The 15,159-nt window shown below is 51.6% G+C and overlaps 1 protein-coding gene across 2 annotated transcripts; it reads right to left on the bottom strand.

Moving 5' to 3' along the window:
- Positions 1-2,970: 2,970 nt before the first annotated feature.
- INSIG1 (insulin induced gene 1) lies at positions 2,971-14,203 on the bottom strand. Of its 2 annotated transcripts, XM_012786252.3 has the most exons (6): positions 14,118-14,203; positions 13,539-13,925; positions 10,803-10,927; positions 10,140-10,306; positions 9,693-9,792; positions 2,971-4,996 (listed from the first exon to the last, which is right to left on the bottom strand). In XM_012786252.3, the coding sequence occupies exons 2-6, from the start codon at positions 13,900-13,902 to the stop codon at positions 4,967-4,969; spliced, it is 786 nt and encodes a 261-aa protein (XP_012641706.2). In that variant the 5' UTR covers positions 13,903-13,925; positions 14,118-14,203; the 3' UTR covers positions 2,971-4,966. The 2 variants fall into 2 exon arrangements, with proteins under 2 accessions (XP_012641706.2, XP_020145221.2); XM_020289632.2 differs by lacking the exons at positions 13,539-13,925; positions 14,118-14,203 and adding an exon at positions 11,274-13,499.
- Between the last annotated feature and the right edge of the window lie 956 nt (positions 14,204-15,159).

Raw genomic sequence — 15,159 nt, 5'->3', positions numbered from 1 at the left:
CACAGCTCACTTTGGTGGAGATTGTGTTGCAGCAACACAGTGACCCAGGTACGCAAAGCAAATCAATGTTGTTGTTTAAAACCAATCCTGGGCCGGGCGCGGCGGCTCACACCTGTAATCCCAGCACTCTGGGAAGCTGAGGAGGGCAGATGGCTCAAGGTCAGGAGTTTGAAACCAGCCTGAGCAAGACCGAGACCCCGTCTCTACTAAAAATAGAAAGAAATTAATTGGCCAACTAAAAATATATAGAAAAATTAGCCAGGCGTGGTGGCGCATGTCTGTAGTCCCAGCTACTCGGGAGGCTGAGGCATAAAGATCGCTTGAGCCCAGGAGTTTGAGGTTGCTGTGAGCTAGGCTGACGCCACAGCTCTCTAGCCTGGGCAACAGAGTGAGACTGTCTCAAAAAAAAAAAAAGTAATTAAAACCACTAAGACATGGCCACCTTACTTGGAGGAACCCTCAGATCCAGACTCAGATCTTTTGTGTTATGAGTGATGCTAGCAACTTGAGTTTCTCATTCACAGCAGATTTGAGACCACAGATCGGAAGGGGACTGAAAGGCTGCTGGCAGCAGATGAGACAGGGGCAGCCCCTGTGCCTGCCTCTGTCACACAACAGGCAGCAGAAACACTTGCTGGATGGCTGAGGAATGAGTGAGAGGATCCATCTACCCACTGTGCTTCCAACAAGCATCTGTTGGGGATCAGGAGCCAGGGGCCCCGTGGCTAGGACCAGAACGGGAGAAGCAAGGAGAGGTGGCTCCCCCCCTCCCGGGGGCTGCAGCCTGCAGGAGGGACACCAGGCAGACAGTCCCCAAACTCCAGTGGCCACTGTGACCAGTACTTCCCAGCCCAAAGACACTCTGGGAGGCTCCCAGTGCTGAGGGTGAGGTCTGACACATCGTACAACTTTACACGGAACACGTGTGCCCCGAGGCAGACAGACGCAGCACCACGAGCCGGTTCCAATGAGAAGTTGCTTCAGTGGGCTCAGTTCTGCGGAATTTTGACTTCTTCTTCTTTACTGTCACTTTTTACTCCTGTGCTTGAGAATATGTAGAACATGGAATGACAAAAACAACAACAACAACAAAAAAAACCTAGAGAACTAGTAAAGATGGTAGCCAGGCACTTAGAAAAAATAAGTGTCTAATAAATGGAAACAGTAATGAAAAACCACTTTTCGCGTTACGCTGCCATTGTCTTGAAATGTACAAACCCAGACTGGAACTGCCATACACAGGGCACCAGCTCAGGACATTTGTCCTCCCAGAGAAAACTGGGGGGAGAAGGGAAACTATTTATCGAGAGCTTATCTTGTGCCAGGCACTATTAGGTGTTTTTATGTTCAGGTAAGAAATTCTTCAGGTGTGGGTCTTATGAAGATTTATAGAGAAATCCACAGAGCGCCAAGCTTGGGTATTAGGACTTGGATCTATTTCATGCACATTTTTCTTATCTTTCTTTGCATATTTTGATGCATTTAGGGATGAATATGAGATCTCTCCTGTGGCTAATTTACTGCGTACAAACCCACCACAGTCTAAGAGTAGCGAAATGGCAGTTTAGTGGGGAGTAGGCCAGCTTCTTATTGCATAGTATGTTAAGGCCGAATTTTAATATCTTCATTAATATTTCACAATATTAATACTTTTCAAAGAAAATATCCCTACCTCTAAGGCTTTATATGCTAAATAGTTACACAGTTACCTAGAGATCATCTGAAACTCTAAGAAAGTAGACATTCTTAGTAAAAGGTCTATTTTAACAGGTGAAGTGGACAGAAAAGGTAAGTTTAGATCTGCCTTCTCTCCTTTCTTATTCCCAAGAGAAATGGAATGCCCACAATTCAAGGGTGAGGATAGAGCCAGGCTACCAAATTGTATCTACTTCACTGAGACGAGTCTGCCAGAAACCTCCCTTCGGTAAGATCACAGGTGACTGTTCAAATTAGCTAAATAAACAGAAGAGCTAGGGATCAACCCGGAGCTCCTATGTACTCAGCCTGGATCCCGCAGTTGCAAAGACGTGAGAACAAGGACATCTTCTGCAAATTACGTATCTTACCTTTAATGAAATGATGTAATTCAATTACTTGCTCAAAGACCAGAAAAATTCCCGGAAACGCCTGACCTCCGACACTCATTCTAGAAGGCGAACCTACACCAGTTGAGAGTAGTCACCCCTACGTTGGACCCGCACAGACCGGGCTAATCTCGGGCAGATCTCGAGTTTCTGCAAGGAGGGAAGCGTCTGCACCCTCCGCCCTCCCAGTGCCCCCGCACAGACCAAGCTCTGTTCTAGCGGTGGCGACCACGGCCGGGTCTGCACTACAACATAAAACGCCCAGGGCTGACTGGCATGCGGCCGGCCTTTCTGTTCCAGCACTGACCCGTTTCTCCACTGCCAGGGCATTTCCCCAAGTCGTGCTGAGCAAGCTCGCACGGTGCTCGTGTTCTGGGAGCTCCAGGCCTTCTCATGCCGTCTGTGATAACCTGGGAGAGCAAGTCAGCAAGGGGCCCTGACCCAGCCACGCAGGTGGCGAGAGGGGCCCTGGGGCTGTCTGCTTGCCTGCCTGAAAACAGGGCTCCGGTTGGAGGAGGGGATGCGGGCAGGGTCCACGTAGCTTGCGCCACAGGGAAAACACACACTGGCCCTTGAGTGTGGGTCCACTCGCACGCCGAGTTTTCACAGCACAGATCATCCACGGGATGTGGCACTGCCGTGTGGAGGGCTGAGCTCGGGACTTGAGTGTGCGCAGGTTTGGGACACGTGGGCACCGGAACCAACCCCCCCATACCCGGGCATGGCTGCACCCAAATATTTCTCAAGAGGCTGTGTTGAAATGGAGTAAAATTTAAAGAGCTTAGAAACGATTTTCCCATTACATTAGAGGTTACGAATCCTCACATCTTACGCAGAAAACACCGCCCCGTCTGTGTTTGTAAAAAGCAAACATAAACACAATGGATGAATTTTGAATCTTTAATAAAAATAAAAAAAATGAATGCAAAAAGAACACAATGTTGAAAACTTAGTTATGAATGTGAAACTTACTAGATGTTCAAATCTGGTATAGTGCAAATGTTGTTCATATTATTTTACATTTTTACAAACGCAAATCACTTTGGTTCATATATTTGCTGTAAACTATTGGCAAAAAAATTTCTTCAAATTTATATTTTTTTGGCTGCATTACTTCTAACAGATTTACTTCCAGTTTAAGAGAAAAAATACTTATTGTTTGTGCATGATCAAGTATATTTTAAAGATTCAGTTACTGGTTTCATCTAATAGCTTCTGGTTTTTCATAAAATGTTGACATCTTCATTGAAAAATGTTTTCACATAATAATCATTTCTTTACATTTTCAGAAAATTTATAAGGGATCATTCTAAAGTTCAGAATGATTCCATTTTCTTTTTTAAAAAATTCCTCTAAAACAAATTACCTTCAGTAACCTAAAATTTACTCCAAGATATTTTCCTCAAAACAAAACAAAATAAAAACCCCCAAAAAGGATCATCACGTAAATGAAACCAAACACACACATCGGCACTCACAGGCAAGTGAGCCTAGTTTCTATTCTGCTGACTGGTGACTTCTACTTAAAAGGAGTCTTTTAATCAAGCCACTTTCACAGAATTTAAAACAAACCAAAAACATTTAAATTGCAAAATACAAAAAGGCAAATTTGTTAAGTAAAAATTACTAAACCCACAAAACTGGAGTATTTCAAAAGACTAGGGCTCAGTGGAGGGTAAAATGATAAAGTAACTTTACAACCAAAGGAAATTATTGCTGAGTTCTGCCTCCATGCAGCACTGAAATGAATGGAGAACCCTTCTCTTGAACATCTCACACGTTAAGAAAAATAAATATTTAAGAGAATACAAGGCTCAGATTGGTTTTCATATACATTGCACTTGAAGTTTAAGACCCAATACTTGCAAATTAGGTCTAACATGGTCTATGCCATTAAATGAATACATTGTGCTCACCAGTATCATTGAATATTTAGAAACACCACATGTTTAACTGTAGTGACATATGCACTCTTCTTTTTACAAGGCAATCACAGATTGCAAATTCCATAGGGCTGTGGAAAAAAAAAATAGTTGCCTCTGTTCTGGAATAACAAACAAACAATTTGGCTCACTAAGATTGAAGTACACGGCAGACAGGTATTCATTCTCAGATGATTACATATTTTGGAACAAAAACTTCACAAATTGAGGTGAAAACTCCAATATATCACAGTGTAGAACTATGACTTTTCACTGCCTTTGCTCTCCGTAAGATTGTCTACACAAACTTCCACCGGGTAGAATGAAAAGCACGGTTCATTCACTGGCGACGCGAGCACACGCGTGGCCACATGCATGCACCACTGCGGCACTGACCATGGGTGACCATGAAGCACTGCCACCCCAGAGTGTGACCCCTCGACACTCACTGCTGCTTTTCTTCTCTCTCTCTCTCTCTTTTTTTTTAACACAACCCTATTTAAAAAAATCTTTTGGATAAATATGATTCCTATCACACCACACTGCATCTTTGTTAAGCACCATCAACCCATTTCCTTTGGGCACCGACAGAGAACTGACAGTTGGCAAGTCAGTCTTCGCTCAAGGCTCTGAAATATGGCAACTTGTTTTTAATCGCACGAATGAAATCTAATACTCGGGAAACGGCCACCTGCTTGAACCCCCAACACGCAGCCTGGGATAGAATGTTCCGGAGCACAGGCAGGCGTGAGGGCAGGCAGTCAAGGTAAGACTTCGGGGTAAGTAGTTGTTTTCTCCACTTGGCTACTCTAGACTAGGTGAATGTGTTTTCCAGGAGTCATTTGCACAGTCAGCCCCACCTAAACAGTATTTAGGAAAAAAAATCATCTTTGTCACAATCCGCTATCAGGTCTTCTCCCCAAATCTCGGCGACTCTCCCGAATCGGTGCGTTTGGAGCCTCAGTCGCTGTGGGGCTTTTCAGGAACACCCTATGTGGAAGAAAAGAAAAGAGAGAAAATTAGTAGTGCACGCATAAACATTTTAATTATCGATCAAGTAGGCCCTAAAAGGTGAAGATTCCAAACTCCTGTGGCTGGAGGAATGGGACGGAGACGCAAGAGAAGCGCGGAAAGAGCCTTGGCTCGGCCGGAGCGTCGCGGCTGTGCGGCCAGCGCCACCCGCCAGGGCCCGCGCACACGGCGAGGCTGCCTCTGCCCTGCGAGGATCTGCCCTGATCTGTCACGTCGGATCTCGCTGAAAGTGCAACAAAATATTCGTATAAAGGAAACCCTCGATTTTATCAAAGCATAGCAATGCTTATGGGATGACAGTCACCCCTAAAAGTTCTACCTTACTACGACTGAGGAATCACACTCCTAACATCAGGTTATCTGCAGGGAGACTTCTGCCACGGACCTTTATGAACATCCGATGCCCGAGTTACAACCTACCTCACCGGCAGTTTGTTGAAAGAGACACTGAAATAGCCGCATTCTATGACACCGGGTGACAACTCTACCCTAAACGCACACAGAGCTTCCCGGGCGGGATCCCTTTCTGGCCTCCGCTCTCGTTCAGCCTGACGCAGGCTCTGAGAGGTGGCCGCCGCGGCTGCTCCAGCTGCCCGCACCGCGGGGAGAGTCCTCAGCGCGGGACAGGTGTGTCGTCGATGGAGAAACAGACCCAAAGAGACCGAGTGACTTTCCTGAGCCCGCAGAGCTTCTACAAACGGGCAGAAGAGAAACCTCAATGCCTGCTTCTCCCCCAAACCTGGAGTGGTCCCACGTTAACCTCCCTCCTGGTGGCAGGTGTGCTTTGACACCAAGGAGCCGTCAGTGATGAAGATCACTTATCCAGAAATCGCAGATTCCTCACTTAAACAGACAGGCAAGACGGTCATGAGTTTGGGAGGAGTCACCCAGGAGTCTGGCATGCTGATCACTGCCCTAGGGTCGCACACAGTAACGCCTTCTAGGAGACGTAAAGACTTCCTAGAATTGGTAATTTGAAAGTATTATAAAGTGTTAAATATGAACGTGGGGGGAAGGTTCGGAACAAACTTCAACTAGAGAAAAAACAAGGTAGCAAGCTCTTGCCAGAGACCTGGAAATAGGTCATCAAACGTTACTACGTGCCCGCCGAGTGCTGACACACAAACGGATGACACTTAGGTCTGGCCTCAGTGCAGGGACACAGACTGCCAGGGACGAGGCGGCAGCCAGCCCGCGGTGGACGTGGCGTCCAGCCCGAGAGCTTTCGCCTGCGCCACGGCCGCAGCACCCTGGGATGGCGAGGTGGTCCCTCCAGCAAGTGCGGGACCCCGCACGGGCGAACCGCAGGCGGGGCGGCGTGTTCAGAGCCCGCGGCACACCGACGAGAGCAGTCCCAGCTCCGTCCCTCCACCCGCTCGGGCAAGTTGTCCATCTTCCTAAGTTCGGTCTCCCCCGCCTAAAAATGTGCTGATGATAGTTTCCACCTGGAAGTGCTCTGTTCCGAGGACTGAGTCGGAGAGCGATGGAAGTGTCTAGCACGATGCCCCAAGCAGCAATGGCACTGTCGCCAGCAGCAGCAGCTGACCTGCCGCGGGACGGGCTCTGCCACCTGACTGCTCTTGGACGCCTCACTCCTGCGAAAGGACCGGGGCACACAGAGCCACATCTGCACGTTCTGTCGATGACGGCTGCAGACTCACTACTTTCTTTTAGACATACGGGCCGACAACAAAAGGGGCATCTTAAGGGAACTCCAACGGCAAAGCACGAGAGGGACGCCAAAGGCACCCGGCAAAACCTCAACAACAAAAGCCCCACGGGCCTGAACACCACCAGATCTGGCGAGAGTTGCTCCCAGCGCTGAACGGAGTCTGAACCTCTTCACCTTCAGACTTTCAGCACCTGCGCGCGTGCCGGCCCCGCACCAGGCCTTACTCGCCAGGCCTTACTCGGTGTAGGTCTCACAAGAGCTCTTACCCACCGCCCGAGGTCCCCAGCCAGCTCTGGTCTCCGCCCAAGCAGTGCGGAAACAGCGGAGGGCGGGCCAGCAGGAAGGATGCGCCGTCTACACAACCTCCCTGGCGTCTACACAACCTCCCTGGTGCAGCAAAAACACGCACCAGCAACTGGCTCCGTTTTCAAGATGCTGAGCCCATTTCCTGGGTTTTAAGGATGGAAATCAGTTTTCAAACTTTGAACAGAAAAAATCATAGCTGGGATCCGGAGGCAAGGACTTAAGTTTTCTCAGGTAAAAACTGCGGTAGGTCGGGATGGCCTGGAGCCCCGGGAGCCGGTTTCACCGGAAGGCCCTCCCAGATCTAAGATGCAATGATAACGTCCACAAGCCTCTCCCCAAGTTTAGAGAATAAAAAGGACGAAAAGAAAGCTTAAGTAGGGAGAATTATAATCACAGCAACTGTGCTGTTTTCGGTCACCACTAACATTCTCACCGAGAGGATGAAGGGGCAGGCACGGATCACTGCACGGAACCATCTTCAGAACCAGCCTCAAAAGATGTGACTCGTTCAACACTTGGAAAATGTTCTCTCCAACTATTTCTAGATGTTCAGAACTTATGAATGTTGTGAAATTTCTATCTCTACCAAAATAATGCTTATTTCTTAACACTGATTTTAAAAGCCTTGATGTATAACGGCAGGCATCCTCAAACTACGGCCCGTGGGCCGCATGCGGGTATTTTTGCCCATTTGTTTTTTTATTTTAAAATAAGATATGTGCAATGTGCATAGGAATTTGTTCATAGTATTTTTTTATAGTCTGGCCCTCCAACGGTCTGAGGGACAGTGAACTGGCCCCCTGTTTAAAAAGTTTGAGGACCCCTCTATAATGGCATCCATCACCCAGAAAAAAACGTTATTCAAATTTAATTCTATGAGTAGTCGACCTGGTTCAGGATAATTTTATTTCCAAACACCTTAAGGATTTTCTGCCAGAGAGCACCGAAACGAGGCTCTCAGGGCGGGAGAGCAGTTGCGGAGGGCGCTGCCTGGCTCTACTTTGGAAACTGTTAGGGAAAGTTTACAAGTGGGGGAGCTGAGTGTGGGAAGAAAGCGGCACACCGCTCCCCCGTGAGACCACGGGCCAGATGTCTAATATTAAAGAAAGTGAAAGGTCAGGCACGGTGGCTCACGCCTGTAATCCTAGCATTCAGGGAGGCGGAGGCAGGAAGATCACTTGATCTCAGGAGTTTGAGATCAGCCTGAGCAAGAGCAAGATCCTGTCTCTACTATAAATAGAAAGAAATTAGCCAAACAACTAAAAATAGAAAAAAATTAGCCGAGCATGGTGGCGCATGCCTGTAGTCCCAGCTACTTGGGAGGCTGAGGTAGGAGGATTGCTTGAGCCCAGGAGTTTGAGGTTGCTGTGAGCTAGGCTCACGCCACGGCACTCTAGCCTGGGCAAGAGTGAGACTCTGTCTCAAAAATAAAAAAAGAAAGCGAAGCCCTTTGACTCTCCATTAGGGGACACAGGAACGGGTTTCCGCGGAGGCTTCTGTTCTGGCAGGAGGCCTGCAGGGCGCCGCAGGGCCAGAGGAGAAAGATGCTTTAGACTCAGAGCCAGTGGAACGCGCCGCCATCCTACACTTTTGAAATTATTCCCATTTTTGCGAAACAGCCAAGCAGCCTTCAAATTCAGCTCCTCACAAATGGGTCTCGGCGGGCAAGAATAAACATGCTGTTAGAAAGCAGCATGAAGCACCAAGATAAGTTTTCTGAGAAAGGCCCAGGGGTTATCTCTGAGAGCAACAGCCCCAGCTGCTGTAAGTTCATTTTATTTAAGCCCTCCGGCCTAAGTCGCAGTGTTCAGATGCTAATTTCAGTCAAAGGCTACTTTTAAACATTTAAAAGTCCACAATTTTTTTTTTAATTAAAGTGTTCAGATGCCCATTTTTAACTACTGAAAACAACTGCTAAAATTATCCTTGAACTCATTTGCCTCGCCCCGCTCAGGAGGCGGCTGAGAGAGCCGTGCCTTGGGCGGCGGCTCCCCCCGCCCCCACGTAAGAGTGGGTGCCATCCTCGGTCAGGTAGCATGGCCCATCCCCACGGCAACCCTGCCACACGCTCTCACCATCACCTTCTCCGCCCAGGGCCACCTGCCCCTGCACGAGCTGTGCCTGCCTGGACCAGGCTGTCCCCTGCCTGCCCACGGCGCGCCCTGGCCCGAGACGGGGTCTCTGTGGCCTGGGCCCCGACCGTGGACCCAGGAGGCCCGGCTTCACCTGCACCCGCTCTGATCGTGTTAGAAAGAACACTGTCATTGCATAAGATCACCCAGATCTGTTTCTGATACCGGAGGAGGAAAGGAAACTCACCAACCAACCATCCCCTTTGGCCACTTTGGTGTCATTCCCTGCCAGCTACTGCAGTGTTAATAGTTCTGCAAACTCGGAAGAGCCACGGCACGTGCCTATAGTACGAAGGGGCTGCACTCGAACGCTGGTTCCTTTCTAACTCGAGTATTATGAGTTTACAAACCTATGGATCTTTACAATCTAGCAAAGAATTACCTTGGTATTGTTACCTATTTTTAAAATATATATGCTTTTCTCAGTGATTGTTGCTCTCAGTCTGAACTAGAACACACAAACACAAATCCTGATGTATCATTTGAAGCAATTATATCAAGCTAAAAGGACCAAAGTGCTGGGAGGCAGCGGGACTTCACTTACCATAGCCAACTGCCGTCCTATGTTTCCCACGGTGACGCCTCCTGAGAAGAATATGCACGGGAGCCAGGAGCGGATGTAGAGGAAATCTGGGGACGTGTACCTGGAGCGGGAAACAGGCTCGGTGTCAGTGCACCTGGCCCCACCCCACGTCAAAGATTCTCTTTACCGGGGATATACAGCATGCAATTAACCATGAAATGCTGCTAAAGGTGAATATTTGAGTATGCTTCACTGCTACTTCTTGGTTTTCTTGAACATTAAGTCATGGCTAGTGCATTTTTAACATGTGAGTTAAGAATAAGCAGAGTTTTTGAGGATTTCATGCCTAAATCCATGTCATTCTGTATAAAAACCAAATAAAATACGAAAATATCTAAGTTTAATGGATGTTTTAATAAAACTTAAGTGACAGTTTTCCAAAGGCAGGATCTGAAAGCACACACTTACTGGTAGACGCCGTTGTACACGAGAAACTGAGTGATCAGAGTAGCTAGAAAGGCAATGGTGATGCCGAGCCCAAGGCCACTTCTCGAACGGTCAAACGTCCACCAGAGGCCCAAGGACAGGGCTGCTAGAGTCAGGGACAGCTGGACGTTATTGGCAAAGTCCAATTTCTGGTGATGCAAAAGTTAAGGAAAAGTTTGGCAGTTTCTAATAACATCAAAGACATAAAAAGGGCCCCAAGGGTTGAACACATGGGTTTTTACTCTTGTGCCACAGGCAATTCGCCGCCCGTGAGAGCTGCGCGGCGAGCTGAAGAAAGGACTTACCGGCTGACGCTCGCTGTCATGATTGACAGCATCGGTCCCTGGGCATCGCCAAGCCAAAGCTCACCTTCAAGAGTCACTCTCTGGGAGCTGATACGTACAGTCCTGCTGGTGTTTTGCCCATCAAACAATACATTTTGCTATTAGGCCGTCACAGCCCCATCCTCCTCTCTTTCTCAAGGAAGCTGGGATGAACAAGCACTGCCTTCACGTTTGCCTCCCGGCGCCTACTCAGAATGGCCTTGGAGTGGGCCGCATAAACACTGAATACCCGTTAAAAGAGACGAAACGCTGCCCTGCGCACCCCAAGAACACGCTCCAGGCGCAGCACGCCAAAGGATACGGCGCTGGCGTGGTTGATGCCCACAAAGACGGCGATGCAGCGCATGACGCTGGCCCACTCCCGCTTGAACTTGTGGGGCTCGCCCAGGCGGCTGTCGATGCAGGGGTACAGCAAGCCGACCACCGCTGCGGGGGAGAGCAGCAGAGTTAGAGCACAGCAGCAACGTTACCCAGCCCTTCTGACAGAGTGGCGCGTTACCCAGACCGGTCCTTTCCCTAGAAAGTTTATCAGCTATGACATAGTATTTACGATTGACGTTATATCCTCGTTCTCTGAGTACCCCCTAAAAATTGTACTGTTTTGAGAAGTTAAAAAAAATCACTGTTATTTGGTTTAAACATGTTTCAGTAAACAGAAATGAATCAAGCAAGTATAATTAGTCCTATTACTAATATAAGTAATGCTTAATTTTATATTTAATATCCATTTTTGCTTACAGTACACAAAAGTTAATTTAACTACACAATTCACCTAGTATTTCCAAGTTTGACTTCCATTTTGCAATGGAAAGGTGAGCGTCCAGGACACCTGTGGATGCAAGTCCCTCGCAGTCCTGACTTTTGCGCTGCCACCCAGCATTGGGGCTGCGCACGCGATGAGACACCTGCATTTCTGCTGACGTGACTCTCACGTTCCGGGTCACATGCTCACGGAGTGGCCCTGGACTTGATCTCAGGGGGCTCTAGCAAGGTGTCCAGAAGACATGCGCCCCTGCCGTGCACACCCGTGGGGCATGCCGGGCGGGACAGCCCCATGTCGGTTCCTCTCCTTCCTTAATTGGTCCCTGTGTGCAGCCCCCCTCCCCCACACCGTGGAAAGAGCACCAGACCAGGAATAGAAAACTTGGCCTCGAGTCCCAGTTGGCCCTCAGATGGGACGTGGCTCTTCATGTTTGTTTTCTCATGTGTAAAATTATGAGGATTATGTAACCGGAACGGAGAAGGAAGAGCTCACTGGGGTCTGGAATAGTTAGGAAGTCTTTACAGACATGGAGTTTAAAAGAGAACCTGGACAGACAGGAAGGCATGAAGCAAAATAGTAAAAACAGCGGCAGGACTGAACATCCATGGTGCGTGGGACAAGTTCCCCGTGCGAACCACACCCAAGGGCGAGGCTCGGAGAGGCCACGCAGGGCTGCACCTCAGCTGAGTGCGAACGAGGTGAGTGTTTAGGTTCTTCATCCAAGAAACAAGAAATACAGTGTCAGTACTCAATACAGTGAACCAGGAAAAAAAAAAAAAAAAAAAGAAATACAGTGTCAGCCGAGCATTCAGATGAAAATGTGCAGTTTTCCATTTTATATCTCCTTTAATCAAGTTCTAACTTTGGAGTTTTGAAAAATGGAATCCTCCAAAATTAACTTTACTTCACTACAGCTTAATGTTACCTTTTAAGGCTAAACCAAAATATTTCATTTTTAAGATTAAGTTTTTGGTTCAAAGAAAGAAACTATTCTGCCAAATATGGGAGAAAAATGAAATTTCAAATCTAGATATATTTCTCAAAAAAGTGTTCAAATGAGTGCAGCCACATACCAAAAGGGCTCAGAGAAAGTGGATCCCATCTGAGAACACTCTCCCCAGTGCTGAGTAATGACAGAATCCCAACATGACGTATGCCCTGGCTGGGACACAGCTCTGTGCTACAGGGCTTCCTCCTCCTTGCTGTGTTCAGGGCGTCCACCCAGGCACCAGTGCTCCCACAGAGCCGTGGACACACCTGGCTGCAGGAGGCAGTGTGCAGAGTTAGGAACGCTGCTCGCTGTGCACCCTTGGACAGGACTGGCCTGCGATCCAGTTTCCACATCTATAAATGGACCTACCGCACTGTGTGGTAAGGAATAAACAACCCACGGCACACAGAGCCCTGGTAAGCAGGCAACACACATGTGGCCACTTAGGTACGTGTTTTCCCCACCAGATTCTAAGGCGCTTAAGGCCAGGGGCCTGTCTGCGCCCTTTTACATTTCAGCAGCTTGTAGAGCTGAGGCTGCAGAAAGGACCCACAGGTGCTGGTTAAATAAACAAACGCTGTGTGAGCAGACAAGCATCCAGCGATCTGCTGGGCCAAGATCACTCAACATTTTATAAAACCAGCTAAATGATAACAAAAAAATTCTACTAAAAACAAAAGACAGCAGTCTCCCTGTCCCCAGTTCAGGCTGCCCTGTGTTAGGTTTTGCAGCATCTATGCAACCGGCTAGGTGCAGGAAAATCTACACTCTCAAGGGGGTTGCTCTTTTCCTTATGACTTTACCCACAGTGCTGAAGCAGTCCAGGGGAAAAGCCTTGGCTCTGGGCCACGGTTTACTCAGCGATCCTGCAAAAGGAAGTGCTGAGAAGTTGCTCCCCTGGCAACCGCCCCTGAGCACACGTGACGATTTGTTTTCGGTTATCCGGCAGAGTAGCGTGTTCCCCGGCGCGGCCAATGGCCACGCGGCCCCGCCGCTCACCAGTTCTCCCGCGGCCAATCCCCGGCAGCCCTGCCGGGTGACAGCGCGCGGCTGTCCCCACTCCGGAGGGAAGGGACCTCCGCCGGCTTGGCCCGGCCTCTGCGGACGGCCGCTTATCTCCTGCCCATCTCCATCACCCGCTCCGTCCTGCAAGTCCCAGCAGCTGCGCCAGGGGCGCGCAGCCTCCCGCGCTGGCCACCCCGTGTCTCGCCCCAGAGCACCCCGAGACGCGCTTTGCATGTCTCCAAACACGCGGTCCCCGCGGGCGCGGGCCGGGCACTCACCGGCTGCCGTCCCGCAGCAGGGCGGGACCCACCAGGCCGAGGAGAAGACGGTGGCCATCACCTCGTCCGGGAAGAGCGTCACGTTCCTCTGGATCTGCAGCAGGTTGAGCACCAGGGCCAGGCCCACCCCGACCAGGAAGAGCACGAGGCTCCGCTGCACCAGGTCGTGGTGCCAGGCGCCGGCGCCGCGGTCCCCGTGCGCGGGCCGGGAGTCCCGGGCCGCCGGCGGGGCGGGGCCCGGCGCGGACGAGCCGACCATCGCTGCGCCCTTGGCCGCCAGCCCCCCGCCGGCTCGCGGGCGGCCCCCGCGGCTCTCGCGCTGCGCGCAGGGACAGCTCCAGAAGCGGTCGTGCAGCCTGGGCATCGGCCGCCGGCCCGAGCGCGTTCCTGCGGGGCGCGGGGGGCGCGGTCAGCGGGAGCGCTCCCGGGAGACAAAGGGCCGGGGCCACGCGGGCGGGACCCGGACCCCCGCCCGCGCCCCACGGCCGCGCGCCCCGCAGGACCCCCGCCCGCGCCCCGCACGCCCCGCGACCCCCGCCCGCCCGTCCCCGGAGCGCTCGCGCCGCGTCCGGCGCCTACCTGGCCGAGGAGCCCGCCCGCGGGCTGGCCGGACGGAGGCGGGGCGGCGGGAGGAGGAGTCACGGCCCGGGACGGCCCCAGCAGCGGCCGCGGCGCCGGGAGGGCGCGCGGGCTTATATAGCGGGCCGAGGGCCTCGCGCCACGTGACCCGGGCCGGCCTACCCGCCGCCCGCGCGCGCCGCCTGGGGGGCGTGGCCTCGCGGCGCCCCGCCCCGCCCGCGCGCCCGTCCGCTCTCAGTCTGGTGAGGCGGCCGCGGCCAATGGGAGGCGGGCGGGCCATATGACGTGACACGCGCCACCGGCGGCCCGCGCGCTCGGCCGCGCGGCGGGGCTGAGGGAGCGCGGCGGGGCTGAGGGAGCGCGGCGGGGCCGGGGAGGGCGGCGGGGCTGAGGGAGCGCGGCGGGGCCGGGGAGGGCGGCCGGCCGGGCTGAGGGAGGCGGGATGACGGGGCCAAGGAGGGGAGGACGGCGGGGCAGCCCCACCCCCGGCCCGCCAGGCCGTGGGCGCGCTCGCCCGGGTGGCCGCCCCGCCGCGGGGCCCTGGCGCCCACCTGCCCACCGTGGGTGTCGTCAGATCCTTCCTGGACATTTCACTCCTGCAGTAATGTCCTCCGGCTGCTCCTGGGCTCACCTTTGGGAAGCAGACCATCAAAACCGCTCGGGGTGGGGGTGGGGGATGAAAACAAAAGAGCTGACACTGGGCCGGGAAAGGTCGCTCCATCCGGTGTGTAACGTGTCTGTGCCGCTTGCCACGTGTCCCACCTGCCAGGGGAGGCCCGTGCCCGAGCAAAACCCACCTGGTGCTGAGCAAGGTCCTCTCCAACGACAAGAGAGGAAGGGTGTGTGGTCTTTCCCTCTGCAGGTGAGCAGAGGCTGAGAGTAAGTTTTGTGCTCTAAATAGCAACTCTCGGCCAAGAGACCCCACGGGCTGGGAAACTTGGGTCACACATACCATATGGCAATACGAAATGCCACTGTGTGTGGCATCGTCCTCGTTAAGGTTTGTGGCTGCTATATGTCAGAAGTTTAAAAAAAATAGGCC

Source organism: Microcebus murinus, chromosome 9, assembly GCF_040939455.1.
Source record: "Microcebus murinus isolate Inina chromosome 9, M.murinus_Inina_mat1.0, whole genome shotgun sequence".
Classification (NCBI taxonomy): Eukaryota; Metazoa; Chordata; class Mammalia; order Primates; family Cheirogaleidae; genus Microcebus; species Microcebus murinus.
Note: the sequence above shows the minus strand (reverse complement) of the source record. Positions and strands in the feature narration are given on the sequence as shown.